This window comes from Littorina saxatilis, unplaced genomic scaffold (genome assembly GCF_037325665.1).
Source record: "Littorina saxatilis isolate snail1 unplaced genomic scaffold, US_GU_Lsax_2.0 scaffold_967, whole genome shotgun sequence".
Taxonomy (NCBI): Eukaryota; Metazoa; Mollusca; class Gastropoda; order Littorinimorpha; family Littorinidae; genus Littorina; species Littorina saxatilis.
In genome coordinates this window covers 1-15,921 of record NW_027128684.1, presented here as the reverse complement: position 1 = coordinate 15,921, position 15,921 = coordinate 1, and the positions used below count along the sequence as shown (strand labels likewise).

The 15,921-nt window shown below is 50.3% G+C and overlaps 1 protein-coding gene across 1 annotated transcript in view; it reads right to left on the bottom strand.

Moving 5' to 3' along the window:
* The window catches only part of LOC138957034 (sterile alpha motif domain-containing protein 9-like), a 30,498-nt gene extending 16,556 nt beyond the window's left edge, over window positions 1-13,942 (bottom strand). Inside the window, exons 1-3 of the mRNA XM_070328207.1 lie at window positions 13,778-13,942; window positions 8,031-8,258; window positions 2,285-2,512 (exon numbers count right to left, since the gene is read on the bottom strand). Coding sequence (XP_070184308.1) covers window positions 2,285-2,512; window positions 8,031-8,258; window positions 13,778-13,942 — 621 coding nt within the window. The remainder of the gene's footprint in view (window positions 1-2,284; window positions 2,513-8,030; window positions 8,259-13,777) is intronic.
* Between the last annotated feature and the right edge of the window lie 1,979 nt (window positions 13,943-15,921).

Genomic DNA, 15,921 nt, shown 5'->3' with positions numbered 1-15,921 from the left:
CATTCCTTTGAGCATTTTTCGCATTCCCCTCTTCAGGGTAGCACCACTGTTCACCATGCCAAAAGGCATCCGCAGGCACTCATACGTTCCGTCTGGAGTTGCAAAGGCGGTCTTTGGTATGTCCTCTTCGCGCACAGGAATCTGCCAATATCCCTTGCTGAGATCGATCTTTGAGAAGATCTTACTGCCGGTTAACTGTCGGAATAGATCAGTTGCCGTCGGCATTGGTTCAGGGTCAAACACGGTGATCTTATTGACTTTCCTGAAGTCAATGCATACCCTGTTTGTACCGTCTTTCTTCTTGACAACAACAACGGGAGATGAGTAAGGGGATGATGACTCACGGATGACCCCCATCTTCAACATGCTGTCGATGTCCTTCTTCAAGGATTCCCGAGCCTGAAACGGGATAGGGTATGGTTTTGAGCGAACAGGAACGTCAGATGTGAGGTGGACTTCATGTTCGACCAAGGACGTAGAGCCTGGAACATCAGAGAACCTATGGGTGAAGTCGCCCATAAAATCATGCAGCTCCTTCTGCTGATCTTCTGTCAGGTCAGGTCCTAACTTGACGTCATCCACTCCCTCTTTCTTGTGGAGGTCTCCCAAGTCCAGTAGTTCCTCGCCGTTGAACTCGTCTAGTTCGGCTGGTTCTTCCACACTTGCTGCGACCTGTACTGCTTCCGGAGGTCTCTCCACATACAGTTTCAGGAGGTTAGCGTGGTAGATCTTGGACTTCTTGCCGACATTCACCTTGTAGTCGTTGATCCCTACCACGGCCTCAACCTCGTATGGGCCTTTCCACTGCATCAGTAGTTTGTTGTGATCAGTGGGAAGCAGTATCAGCACTTTGTTACCTGGTGTAAACTTCCTGTTTACGGCTTTGCGGTCGTAGTAGTGCTTTCCGCTATCCTGAGACTTTCTCAAGTTTTCTCTCGCAATCTCGAGAGTCTCCTCCAGTTTCTCTCGCAACTCGAACACGTACTGGTAACTGTTCTTCACTTCAGGTGTGTCCACATCTTTCGTCCACAATTCCTTTAGTATCTGCATCGGGCCTCTCACGGTCCGCCCGTACATCAGCTCGAACGGGGAGAATCCAGGACTCTTGTGGCACCTCCCTGTATGCAAACAGCAAGGCATTGATGTAGCGATGCCACTGCCTTGGCTGCTCACTGCATAGTTTCTTCAGCGTGGACTTCAGCGTCGCATTGAATTTTTCTACCAGCCCATTGCACATCGGGTGATAGGGTGTCGTAGTCAAGTGACGAATGCTCAGCAGCCTGTTGACCTCTTCCATGCATTCAGAGACAAACTGTGTCCCCAGGTCTGTGAGGATCTCTTCAGGAACCCCAATTCTGCTGAAAATGTCCACAAGTGCCTCGGCAACAGTCTCGGTGTCAATTTTCTTCAGAGGCACGGCTTCTGGGTACCTGGTTGCATAGTCTACCAGGGTCAGTACCCAACGATGACCCGCTTCACTTGGCGGTTTGATCTCGCCGATGAGGTCAATGGCCACCCTCTTGAAAGGTCGGTCGATCAAAGGCATCTTCTGCAACGGCACTTTCGGGACCCTTCCTCGAGGTATGGTTTTCTGGCAAATATCGCACGATCGGCAGAATCGAGTCACATCTGCATGCAGTCCTGGCCAGTAAAACGCAGCCTGGATTCTGCCCGATGTCTTCTTGACCCCCAGGTGACCTCCCATTATAGAGTCGTGGGCCACCTCCATCACCTGGCGCCTAAGTGGTTGAGGCACCAGAACTTGACGTAATGGCTTCCCACCGTTGACTCTCGCGTGCTGGAACACTCTGTACAGAATCTTGGCCTTCACTTCAAACTGCACAGTGCCTTCGCCCTTAGTCATCTCCTTGACAGGACGACTCCTGTACTTTGTCAAGGTCAAATCAGCTTCCTGTAGCTGAATCAGCCGATCCCTGTCCACGACAGCAGTTGCAGAACTGTTGGTGACCCTGAGTGGCGTAGTTGTTTTGTCTTTCTTCGCCTGGGCTCTGGTCGTCACAGCGCTTACAACCTGCGGCTGGTCGCGGCGATGCACAGTTGCTCTGTCATCTCGTAACAGTTCGCTGATATCTTCATTCGCGAATGGCAGTGGGTCTTCCTCCTCAGCAGCAGGCTGAGCTGAGCCCATTCTCCATTCGAAATCAGGGTCATCAGGACGTCTCGCACCCCCAATATTCCCAATTAGTAGATCGTACAAGGGCTTCTTCAGGCAGACGGCCTCAACTTCTCCGGTGAAGTATGGAGTATCGATCTGGATTTTTACCACTGGTGCCTTCACGCATTTGCTGTCAGCCATGAGCGTCCACTTGAAGTCACCAGTGAACTTCTCTGTCGGCACCAAATCCTCTTTGACGATGACCCCATTGCAGCCCGAATCTCTGAGAACAGTCACTTCCTGCTTCTCAACAAATCCCTTCGACACGGGCATGTTCGTCACTGACACAGCTGCGCTGGCGACAACAGAGATTTCCTTGCCATTGGCGAGTAGAAGCTGGCCATCAGATATACATTCTTCCACGTCCGATGGTGTAGCCACTTGCTCGGCAGCCCTTGGAAGTATGACGCTGCTCGCACATACTTGTTGGTTCGAGCCACTCGTTTGCCTCTTGTTGTCGTAATATCTCCGTCGATGTTCTTGCGCTTTGTCATTGACATGTCCGTTATTTTTCTTTTGGGGACAGTTGGCGACTCGGTGACCCTTGGCATTGCAATGGAAACACGTCATGTTCTGCCCTTCATTGGATGATGGTGCGGACTCAGTTTGTCCCTTGGCAGGTTGGTTTCCCTGGTTCCCGCTCTTCTGGAAAGGTTTCGATGACTTTGACGTCCCCAGGGTCCTTCCATGAGCAATGAGATAACGCTCAGCAGCATCAGTAATGTCCTTCAAACCCCGCAGTTTTTGCTCTTCCAAGCGGGTCGCCAGGTCCTTCGGGCAGGCATTAAGGAACTGCTCCTTCACGATCAAGTCCCGCAGACTCTCGTATGACTGCTCTTCACCTGATAACTCCACCCACTTCTGCAGGTATGACGACAGGCGCTCCACAAACTGGCTCGGTGTCTCTCCAGACAATGGCTGGCATTCGCGGAAGCGTTGACGGTAGCCCCTTTCAGTGAAGTTGTAGCAACGCAACAGAGCTTCCTTCAGTACATCATAGTCTCTGGCGTCATCATTTGAGAGTCTAGTGTAGACCTCAAGTGCTGCCCCAGTCAAATGTGCGCTGAGTTGAATCGCCCAGTCGTCGCGCTGCCATCTAGCACTCTCAGCGAACCTCTCGAATCTTGCAAGGTAGCAGTCGATCTGGTCCTTCCCGTCAGCGAATGCTGGAAGTTTCGGTGCCCTGTGTAGCATTTGCTGCTGGTTATCTCTTTGGCGTGGTGCCGCGTGCTCATTTTGAACACGCACCATTTCTGTCTGAAGCTCTAAGCGCTTGGTCTCCATTTCTATCTGGAGCTCTACGCGTTTCAGCTCCATTTTCCTTTCTTCACGCTGTGCTTCTCTTTCTCTTTCTTCACGCTCACGCTGCGCTTGTCGTTCTTCACGCTCACGCTGCGCTTGTCTTTCTTCACGATGCGCTTGTCTTTCTTTTTCTTCTCGCTCACGCTGCGCTTGTCTTTCTTTTTCTTCTCGCTCACGCTGCGCTTGTCTTTCTTCACGCTGCGCCAGCAGTCGTGTCTGGGACTCGACGAACTCCGTCAACTGCTTGCCTTTTAGTCCCAGTTCAATTCCTTTTGCCCAGAACTCAGCCATTCTGGTCTTTTCCGGTGCGTTCGTCTGTATTCTTTCACAGCCCCGAACGTAGACGAATGTAGTCTTCTAAAGAACACAGTCTCTACTGCACCTCCGATGCTTCTCTCGTCGCTGTTCACCTTCGTAGACGCAGGCTGCCACCCTCCTCGTCTAACGTGACGGCGCACTCTGCTCACGATACGTACACGACGTACCTCAGTCGTATTTCGTAGTATTAATGCACTAGCTCCGCGACGAAGTCCGTCTCGTCCAAACGGCAGCTAACCTCTGTAATCCCGATACACTCCGGCGTCGCTCACCGTATCGAGCTGCGGCGATTACCAAACTCTTCCCACAGTCACACCGAATCCACGGTTCCGTAGTCTCAATACTGATCCCTCAGGATACACCCGATTGATGGCTACCTCCTGTGACTGTCTTGACGCTGGTCCTTGTTGCTGGAAAACCCTTGGCGTTAAACGTAGATCCTTGGCTTGGCCCCCAATTGTTACACGACACTTGAGATTGCCACAAGTTCTCAAACGTCGTATAGTTGTGTTCTTTTATTCTACGTCGCCCGTCTTCGCAGCAACAGAAAACAACTCGTCAAATTGAGTTCGAGGATTTATTCAGCATTCAATACATACAACTGCACAACGTAGCAGAACTCAAATAGAAGCTTTTTTAACATTCAAATCGCGCTGGCATATATAGTAAATACTCAATCTCGAGAATATTCCAGACCGAACACGATACAACTACATTATACGAGCCGTGCATGGACTAAACTAGCGACATTCTCTCTGACGTACATCAAAAGCACCGACACACTTAATCCGAACGAACGCCACGAACTTACGACTAAAACAGCATGGTAAACAACTTGTTTTGACAGGACTAGAAAGTTCACCTGCATTCTCGTCCAAGCATAAATATTGTGTTTACAAAATATAATTCGGTACTTTCCCACAAAGTACAAATAAGTCAACTACATGCAACACACAAAACTGAACCAAAGCTCAGCAACGGTAGCGTTTCCTAACATTACCCCCAACACCAGAAGAAATTTACCTAATTTCTTTCAATCATTGAAACGCTACCTGTACACATATTATGTATACATAACAGATTGAAATCCAGGTATGTACATTAGTCTGTTGGAGAATGAACACCGTTTTACTCAAATACTCGGCTGAGAAAATCTGCTCCAACATTGTCTGAACCTTTGATCGATTCCACTCGCATATCAAAGTTCTGCAAGTACATCACCCACCTCATGATACGATTATTTACAAACTTTGCAGAGTTCAGGTAGGTGAGGGGTTTGTGATCAGTCTGAAGCACGAATTTCACCCCTTGGAGGTAGAGTTCAAATTTTTTGATTCCCCACACGATGGCTAAACACTCTTTCTCCATGGTCGAGTAGTTCTTCTCGGCTCCTGACAGCTTCTTGCTGGCATAGCTGACCGGAAACGGTTTACCTCCATGCTCTTGCATCAGCATGGCGCCGATCCCTTCGTCCGATGCGTCTGTACGCAAGATGAACTCTTTGGCAGTATCAGGAAGGCGTAGCACCGGGTCTCGTGACATCAGGTCGCGCACGGTCTGGTATGCCTTCTCCTGAGCTGGTCCCCAGAGTATTCGGTTGGGGCATCCTTTTCGGGTCATGTCCGACAAAGGCGCCGTTATGGCGGCGAAGTTTGGAATGAACTCTCTGTAGTACCCAGCCAATCCAAGGAAGGATCGCACCTGCTTCTTGGTTTCAGGACGTGGCGCATTGAGGATCTTGGTGACGTTTTCCAACAAAAGCCCCTTTTGACCTTCCTTCAGTGAATGACCTATGAAGTCAACGTTGTCGGTCCCCAAAATGCACTTGCTGGGTCTCACGGTCAGATTAGCTTTTGTCAGGCGGGAAAACAATTCCCTCAAAGTCTCCAGATGCTCCTCAAAGGTCTCCGTGTGGACTAGCAGATCATCCCAGTAGTACACAACATTCTTCATTCCTTTGAGCATTTTTCGCATTCCCCTCTTCAGGGTAGCACCACTGTTCACCATGCCAAAAGGCATCCGCAGGCACTCATACGTTCCGTCTGGAGTTGCAAAGGCGGTCTTTGGTATGTCCTCTTCGCGCACAGGAATCTGCCAATATCCCTTGCTGAGATCGATCTTTGAGAAGATCTTACTGCCGGTTAACTGTCGGAATAGATCAGTTGCCGTCGGCATTGGTTCAGGGTCAAACACGGTGATCTTATTGACTTTCCTGAAGTCAATGCATACCCTGTTTGTACCGTCTTTCTTCTTGACAACAACAACGGGAGATGAGTAAGGGGATGATGACTCACGGATGACCCCCATCTTCAACATGCTGTCGATGTCCTTCTTCAAGGATTCCCGAGCCTGAAACGGGATAGGGTATGGTTTTGAGCGAACAGGAACGTCAGATGTGAGGTGGACTTCATGTTCGACCAAGGACGTAGAGCCTGGAACATCAGAGAACCTATGGGTGAAGTCGCCCATAAAATCATGCAGCTCCTTCTGCTGATCTTCTGTCAGGTCAGGTCCTAACTTGACGTCATCCACTCCCTCTTTCTTGTGGAGGTCTCCCAAGTCCAGTAGTTCCTCGCCGTTGAACTCGTCTAGTTCGGCTGGTTCTTCCACACTTGCTGCGACCTGTACTGCTTCCGGAGGTCTCTCCACATACAGTTTCAGGAGGTTAGCGTGGTAGATCTTGGACTTCTTGCCGACATTCACCTTGTAGTCGTTGATCCCTACCACGGCCTCAACCTCGTATGGGCCTTTCCACTGCATCAGTAGTTTGTTGTGATCAGTGGGAAGCAGTATCAGCACTTTGTTACCTGGTGTAAACTTCCTGTTTACGGCTTTGCGGTCGTAGTAGTGCTTTCCGCTATCCTGAGACTTTCTCAAGTTTTCTCTCGCAATCTCGAGAGTCTCCTCCAGTTTCTCTCGCAACTCGAACACGTACTGGTAACTGTTCTTCACTTCAGGTGTGTCCACATCTTTCGTCCACAATTCCTTTAGTATCTGCATCGGGCCTCTCACGGTCCGCCCGTACATCAGCTCGAACGGGGAGAATCCAGGACTCTTGTGGCACCTCCCTGTATGCAAACAGCAAGGCATTGATGTAGCGATGCCACTGCCTTGGCTGCTCACTGCATAGTTTCTTCAGCGTGGACTTCAGCGTCGCATTGAATTTTTCTACCAGCCCATTGCACATCGGGTGATAGGGTGTCGTAGTCAAGTGACGAATGCTCAGCAGCCTGTTGACCTCTTCCATGCATTCAGAGACAAACTGTGTCCCCAGGTCTGTGAGGATCTCTTCAGGAACCCCAATTCTGCTGAAAATGTCCACAAGTGCCTCGGCAACAGTCTCGGTGTCAATTTTCTTCAGAGGCACGGCTTCTGGGTACCTGGTTGCATAGTCTACCAGGGTCAGTACCCAACGATGACCCGCTTCACTTGGCGGTTTGATCTCGCCGATGAGGTCAATGGCCACCCTCTTGAAAGGTCGGTCGATCAAAGGCATCTTCTGCAACGGCACTTTCGGGACCCTTCCTCGAGGTATGGTTTTCTGGCAAATATCGCACGATCGGCAGAATCGAGTCACATCTGCATGCAGTCCTGGCCAGTAAAACGCAGCCTGGATTCTGTCCGATGTCTTCTTGACCCCCAGGTGACCTCCCATTATAGAGTCGTGGGCCACCTCCATCACCTGGCGCCTAAGTGGTTGAGGCACCAGAACTTGACGTAATGGCTTCCCACCGTTGACTCTCGCGTGCTGGAACACTCTGTACAGAATCTTGGCCTTCACTTCAAACTGCACAGTGCCTTCGCCCTTAGTCATCTCCTTGACAGGACGACTCCTGTACTTTGTCAAGGTCAAATCAGCTTCCTGTAGCTGAATCAGCCGATCCCTGTCCACGACAGCAGTTGCAGAACTGTTGGTGACCCTGAGTGGCGTAGTTGTTTTGTCTTTCTTCGCCTGGGCTCTGGTCGTCACAGCGCTTACAACCTGCGGCTGGTCGCGGCGATGCACAGTTGCTCTGTCATCTCGTAACAGTTCGCTGATATCTTCATTCGCGAATGGCAGTGGGTCTTCCTCCTCAGCAGCAGGCTGAGCTGAGCCCATTCTCCATTCGAAATCAGGGTCATCAGGACGTCTCGCACCCCCAATATTCCCAATTAGTAGATCGTACAAGGGCTTCTTCAGGCAGACGGCCTCAACTTCTCCGGTGAAGTATGGAGTATCGATCTGGATTTTTACCACTGGTGCCTTCACGCATTTGCTGTCAGCCATGAGCGTCCACTTGAAGTCACCAGTGAACTTCTCTGTCGGCACCAAATCCTCTTTGACGATGACCCCATTGCAGCCCGAATCTCTGAGAACAGTCACTTCCTGCTTCTCAACAAATCCCTTCGACACGGGCATGTTCGTCACTGACACAGCTGCGCTGGCGACAACAGAGATTGCCTTGCCATTGGCGAGTATAAGCTGGCCATCAGATATACATTCTTCCACGTCCGATGGTGTAGCCACTTGCTCGGCAGCCCTTGGAAGTATGACGCTGCTCGCACATACTTGTTGGTTCGAGCCACTCGTTTGCCTCTTGTTGTCGTAATATCTCCGTCGATGTTCTTGCGCTTTGTCATTGACATGTCCGTTATTTTTCTTTTGGGGACAGTTGGCGACTCGGTGACCCTTGGCATTGCAATGGAAACACGTCATGTTCTGCCCTTCATTGGATGATGGTGCGGACTCAGTTTGTCCCTTGGCAGGTTGGTTTCCCTGGTTCCCGCTCTTCTGGAAAGGTTTCGATGACTTTGACGTCCCCAGGGTCCTTCCATGAGCAATGAGATAACGCTCAGCAGCATCAGTAATGTCCTTCAAACCCCGCAGTTTTTGCTCTTCCAAGCGGGTCGCCAGGTCCTTCGGGCAGGCATTAAGGAACTGCTCCTTCACGATCAAGTCCCGCAGACTCTCGTATGACTGCTCTTCACCTGATAACTCCACCCACTTCTGCAGGTATGACGACAGGCGCTCCACAAACTGGCTCGGTGTCTCTCCAGACAATGGCTGGCATTCGCGGAAGCGTTGACGGTAGCCCCTTTCAGTGAAGTTGTAGCAACGCAACAGAGCTTCCTTCAGTACATCATAGTCTCTGGCGTCATCATTTGAGAGTCTAGTGTAGACCTCAAGTGCTGCCCCAGTCAAATGTGCGCTGAGTTGAATCGCCCAGTCGTCGCGCTGCCATCTAGCACTCTCAGCGAACCTCTCGAATCTTGCAAGGTAGCAGTCGATCTGGTCCTTCCCGTCAGCGAATGCTGGAAGTTTCGGTGCCCTGTGTAGCATTTGCTGCTGGTTATCTCTTTGGCGTGGTGCCGCGTGCTCATTTTGAACACGCACCATTTCTGTCTGAAGCTCTAAGCGCTTGGTCTCCATTTCTATCTGGAGCTCTACGCGTTTCAGCTCCATTTTCCTTTCTTCACGCTGTGCTTCTCTTTCTCTTTCTTCACGCTCACGCTGCGCTTGTCGTTCTTCACGCTCACGCTGCGCTTGTCTTTCTTCACGATGCGCTTGTCTTTCTTTTTCTTCTCGCTCACGCTGCGCTTGTCTTTCTTTTTCTTCTCGCTCACGCTGCGCTTGTCTTTCTTCACGCTGCGCCAGCAGTCGTGTCTGGGACTCGACGAACTCCGTCAACTGCTTGCCTTTTAGTCCCAGTTCAATTCCTTTTGCCCAGAACTCAGCCATTCTGGTCTTTTCCGGTGCGTTCGTCTGTATTCTTTCACAGCCCTGAACGTAGACGAATGTAGTCTTCTAAAGAACACAGTCTCTACTGCACCTCCGATGCTTCTCTCGTCGCTGTTCACCTTCGTAGACGCAGGCTGCCACCCTCCTCGTCTAACGTGACGGCGCACTCTGCTCACGATACGTACACGACGTACCTCAGTCGTATTTCGTAGTATTAATGCACTAGCTCCGCGACGAAGTCCGTCTCGTCCAAACGGCAGCTAACCTCTGTAATCCCGATACACTCCGGCGTCGCTCACCGTATCGAGCTGCGGCGATTACCAAACTCTTCCCACAGTCACACCGAATCCACGGTTCCATAGTCTCAATACTGATCCCTCAGGATACACCCGATTGATGGCTACCTCCTGTGACTGTCTTGACGCTGGTCCTTGTTGCTGGAAAACCCTTGGCGTTAAACGTAGATCCTTGGCTTGGCCCCCAATTGTTACACGACACTTGAGATTGCCACAAGTTCTCAAACGTCGTATAGTTGTGTTCTTTTATTCTACGTCGCCCGTCTTCGCAGCAACAGAAAACAACTCGTCAAATTGAGTTCGAGGATTTATTCAGCATTCAATACATACAATTGCACAACGTAGCAGAACTCAAATAGAAGCTTTTTTAACATTCAAATCGCGCTGGCATATATAGTAAATACTCAATCTCGAGAATATTCCAGACCGAACACGATACAACTACATTATACGAGCCGTGCATGGACTAAACTAGCGACATTCTCTCTGACGTACATCAAAAGCACCGACACACTTAATCCGAACGAACGCCACGAACTTACGACTAAAACAGCATGGTAAACAACTTGTTTTGACAGGACTAGAAAGTTCACCTGCATTCTCGTCCAAGCATAAATATTGTGTTTACAAAATATAATTCGGTACTTTCCCACAAAGTACAAATAAGTCAACTACATGCAACACACAAAACTGAACCAAAGCTCAGCAACGGTAGCGTTTCCTAACATTACCCCCAACACCAGAAGAAATTTACCTAATTTCTTTCAATCATTGAAACGCTACCTGTACACATATTATGTATACATAACAGATTGAAATCCAGGTATGTACATTAGTCTGTTGGAGAATGAACACCGTTTTACTCAAATACTCGGCTGAGAAAATCTGCTCCAACATTGTCTGAACCTTTGATCGATTCCACTCGCATATCAAAGTTCTGCAAGTACATCACCCACCTCATGATACGATTATTTACAAACTTTGCAGAGTTCAGGTAGGTGAGGGGTTTGTGATCAGTCTGAAGCACGAATTTCACCCCTTGGAGGTAGAGTTCAAATTTTTTGATTCCCCACACGATGGCTAAACACTCTTTCTCCATGGTCGAGTAGTTCTTCTCGGCTCCTGACAGCTTCTTGCTGGCATAGCTGACCGGAAACGGTTTACCTCCATGCTCTTGCATCAGCATGGCGCCGATCCCTTCGTCCGATGCGTCTGTACGCAAGATGAACTCTTTGGCAGTATCAGGAAGGCGTAGCACCGGGTCTCGTGACATCAGGTCGCGCACGGTCTGGTATGCCTTCTCCTGAGCTGGTCCCCAGAGTATTCGGTTGGGGCATCCTTTTCGGGTCATGTCCGACAAAGGCGCCGTTATGGCGGCGAAGTTTGGAATGAACTCTCTGTAGTACCCAGCCAATCCAAGGAAGGATCGCACCTGCTTCTTGGTTTCAGGACGTGGCGCATTGAGGATCTTGGTGACGTTTTCCAACAAAAGCCCCTTTTGACCTTCCTTCAGTGAATGACCTATGAAGTCAACGTTGTCGGTCCCCAAAATGCACTTGCTGGGTCTCACGGTCAGATTAGCTTTTGTCAGGCGGGAAAACAATTCCCTCAAAGTCTCCAGATGCTCCTCAAAGGTCTCCGTGTGGACTAGCAGATCATCCCAGTAGTACACAACATTCTTCATTCCTTTGAGCATTTTTCGCATTCCCCTCTTCAGGGTAGCACCACTGTTCACCATGCCAAAAGGCATCCGCAGGCACTCATACGTTCCGTCTGGAGTTGCAAAGGCGGTCTTTGGTATGTCCTCTTCGCGCACAGGAATCTGCCAATATCCCTTGCTGAGATCGATCTTTGAGAAGATCTTACTGCCGGTTAACTGTCGGAATAGATCAGTTGCCGTCGGCATTGGTTCAGGGTCAAACACGGTGATCTTATTGACTTTCCTGAAGTCAATGCATACCCTGTTTGTACCGTCTTTCTTCTTGACAACAACAACGGGAGATGAGTAAGGGGATGATGACTCACGGATGACCCCCATCTTCAACATGCTGTCGATGTCCTTCTTCAAGGATTCCCGAGCCTGAAACGGGATAGGGTATGGTTTTGAGCGAACAGGAACGTCAGATGTGAGGTGGACTTCATGTTCGACCAAGGACGTAGAGCCTGGAACATCAGAGAACCTATGGGTGAAGTCGCCCATAAAATCATGCAGCTCCTTCTGCTGATCTTCTGTCAGGTCAGGTCCTAACTTGACGTCATCCACTCCCTCTTTCTTGTGGAGGTCTCCCAAGTCCAGTAGTTCCTCGCCGTTGAACTCGTCTAGTTCGGCTGGTTCTTCCACACTTGCTGCGACCTGTACTGCTTCCGGAGGTCTCTCCACATACAGTTTCAGGAGGTTAGCGTGGTAGATCTTGGACTTCTTGCCGACATTCACCTTGTAGTCGTTGATCCCTACCACGGCCTCAACCTCGTATGGGCCTTTCCACTGCATCAGTAGTTTGTTGTGATCAGTGGGAAGCAGTATCAGCACTTTGTTACCTGGTGTAAACTTCCTGTTTACGGCTTTGCGGTCGTAGTAGTGCTTTCCGCTATCCTGAGACTTTCTCAAGTTTTCTCTCGCAATCTCGAGAGTCTCCTCCAGTTTCTCTCGCAACTCGAACACGTACTGGTAACTGTTCTTCACTTCAGGTGTGTCCACATCTTTCGTCCACAATTCCTTTAGTATCTGCATCGGGCCTCTCACGGTCCGCCCGTACATCAGCTCGAACGGGGAGAATCCAGGACTCTTGTGGCACCTCCCTGTATGCAAACAGCAAGGCATTGATGTAGCGATGCCACTGCCTTGGCTGCTCACTGCATAGTTTCTTCAGCGTGGACTTCAGCGTCGCATTGAATTTTTCTACCAGCCCATTGCACATCGGGTGATAGGGTGTCGTAGTCAAGTGACGAATGCTCAGCAGCCTGTTGACCTCTTCCATGCATTCAGAGACAAACTGTGTCCCCAGGTCTGTGAGGATCTCTTCAGGAACCCCAATTCTGCTGAAAATGTCCACAAGTGCCTCGGCAACAGTCTCGGTGTCAATTTTCTTCAGAGGCACGGCTTCTGGGTACCTGGTTGCATAGTCTACCAGGGTCAGTACCCAACGATGACCCGCTTCACTTGGCGGTTTGATCTCGCCGATGAGGTCAATGGCCACCCTCTTGAAAGGTCGGTCGATCAAAGGCATCTTCTGCAACGGCACTTTCGGGACCCTTCCTCGAGGTATGGTTTTCTGGCAAATATCGCACGATCGGCAGAATCGAGTCACATCTGCATGCAGTCCTGGCCAGTAAAACGCAGCCTGGATTCTGTCCGATGTCTTCTTGACCCCCAGGTGACCTCCCATTATAGAGTCGTGGGCCACCTCCATCACCTGGCGCCTAAGTGGTTGAGGCACCAGAACTTGACGTAATGGCTTCCCACCGTTGACTCTCGCGTGCTGGAACACTCTGTACAGAATCTTGGCCTTCACTTCAAACTGCACAGTGCCTTCGCCCTTAGTCATCTCCTTGACAGGACGACTCCTGTACTTTGTCAAGGTCAAATCAGCTTCCTGTAGCTGAATCAGCCGATCCCTGTCCACGACAGCAGTTGCAGAACTGTTGGTGACCCTGAGTGGCCGTAGTTGTTTTGTCTTTCTTCGCCTGGGCTCTGGTCGTCACAGCGCTTACAACCTGCGGCTGGTCGCGGCGATGCACAGTTGCTCTGTCATCTCGTAACAGTTCGCTGATATCTTCATTCGCGAATGGCAGTGGGTCTTCCTCCTCAGCAGCAGGCTGAGCTGAGCCCATTCTCCATTCGAAATCAGGGTCATCAGGACGTCTCGCACCCCCAATGTTCCCAATTAGTAGATCGTACAAGGGCTTCTTCAGGCAGACGGCCTCAACTTCTCCGGTGAAGTATGGAGTATCGATCTGGATTTTTACCACTGGTGCCTTCACGCATTTGCTGTCAGCCATGAGCGTCCACTTGAAGTCACCAGTGAACTTCTCTGTCGGCACCAAATCCTCTTTGACGATGACCCCATTGCAGCCCGAATCTCTGAGAACAGTCACTTCCTGCTTCTCAACAAATCCCTTCGACACGGGCATGTTCGTCACTGACACAGCTGCGCTGGCGACAACAGAGATTGCCTTGCCATTGGCGAGTAGAAGCTGGCCATCAGATATACATTCTTCCACGTCCGATGGTGTAGCCACTTGCTCGGCAGCCCTTGGAAGTATGACGCTGCTCGCACATACTTGTTGGTTCGAGCCACTCGTTTGCCTCTTGTTGTCGTAATATCTCCGTCGATGTTCTTGCGCTTTGTCATTGACATGTCCGTTATTTTTCTTTTGGGGACAGTTGGCGACTCGGTGACCCTTGGCATTGCAATGGAAACACGTTATGTTCTGCCCTTCATTGGATGATGGTGCGGACTCAGTTTGTCCCTTGGCAGGTTGGTTTCCCTGGTTCCCGCTCTTCTGGAAAGGTTTCGATGACTTTGACGTCCCCAGGGTCCTTCCATGAGCAATGAGATAACGCTCAGCAGCATCAGTAATGTCCTTCAAACCCCGCAGTTTTTGCTCTTCCAAGCGGGTCGCCAGGTCCTTCGGGCAGGCATTAAGGAACTGCTCCTTCACGATCAAGTCCCGCAGACTCTCGTATGACTGCTCTTCACCTGATAACTCCACCCACTTCTGCAGGTATGACGACAGGCGCTCCACAAACTGGCTCGGTGTCTCTCCAGACAATGGCTGGCATTCGCGGAAGCGTTGACGGTAGCCCCTTTCAGTGAAGTTGTAGCAACGCAACAGAGCTTCCTTCAGTACATCATAGTCTCTGGCGTCATCATTTGAGAGTCTAGTGTAGACCTCAAGTGCTGCCCCAGTCAAATGTGCGCTGAGTTGAATCGCCCAGTCGTCGCGCTGCCATCTAGCACTCTCAGCGAACCTCTCGAATCTTGCAAGGTAGCAGTCGATCTGGTCCTTCCCGTCAGCGAATGCTGGAAGTTTCGGTGCCCTGTGTAGCATTTGCTGCTGGTTATCTCTTTGGCGTGGTGCCGCGTGCTCATTTTGAACACGCACCATTTCTGTCTGAAGCTCTAAGCGCTTGGTCTCCATTTCTATCTGGAGCTCTACGCGTTTCAGCTCCATTTTCCTTTCTTCACGCTGTGCTTCTCTTTCTCTTTCTTCACGCTCACGCTGCGCTTGTCGTTCTTCACGCTCACGCTGCGCTTGTCTTTCTTCACGATGCGCTTGTCTTTCTTTTTCTTCTCGCTCACGCTGCGCTTGTCTTTCTTTTTCTTCTCGCTCACGCTGCGCTTGTCTTTCTTCACGCTGCGCCAGCAGTCGTGTCTGGGACTCGACGAACTCCGTCAACTGCTTGCCTTTTAGTCCCAGTTCAATTCCTTTTGCCCAGAACTCAGCCATTCTGGTCTTTTCCGGTGCGTTCGTCTGTATTCTTTCACAGCCCTGAACGTAGACGAATGTAGTCTTCTAAAGAACACAGTCTCTACTGCACCTCCGATGCTTCTCTCGTCGCTGTTCACCTTCGTAGACGCAGGCTGCCACCCTCCTCGTCTAACGTGACGGCGCACTCTGCTCACGATACGTACACGACGTACCTCAGTCGTATTTCGTAGTATTAATGCACTAGCTCCGCGACGAAGTCCGTCTCGTCCAAACGGCAGCTAACCTCTGTAATCCCGATACACTCCGGCGTCGCTCACCGTATCGAGCTGCGGCGATTACCAAACTCTTCCCACAGTCACACCGAATCCACGGTTCCATAGTCTCAATACTGATCCCTCAGGATACACCCGATTGATGGCTACCTCCTGTGACTGTCTTGACGCTGGTCCTTGTTGCTGGAAAACCCTTGGCGTTAAACGTAGATCCTTGGCTTGGCCCCCAATTGTTACACGACACTTGAGATTGCCACAAGTTCTCAAACGTCGTATAGTTGTGTTCTTTTATTCTACGTCGCCCGTCTTCGCAGCAACAGAAAACAACTCGTCAAATTGAGTTCGAGGATTTATTCAGCATTCAATACATACAATTGCACAACGTAGCAGAACTCAAATAGAAGC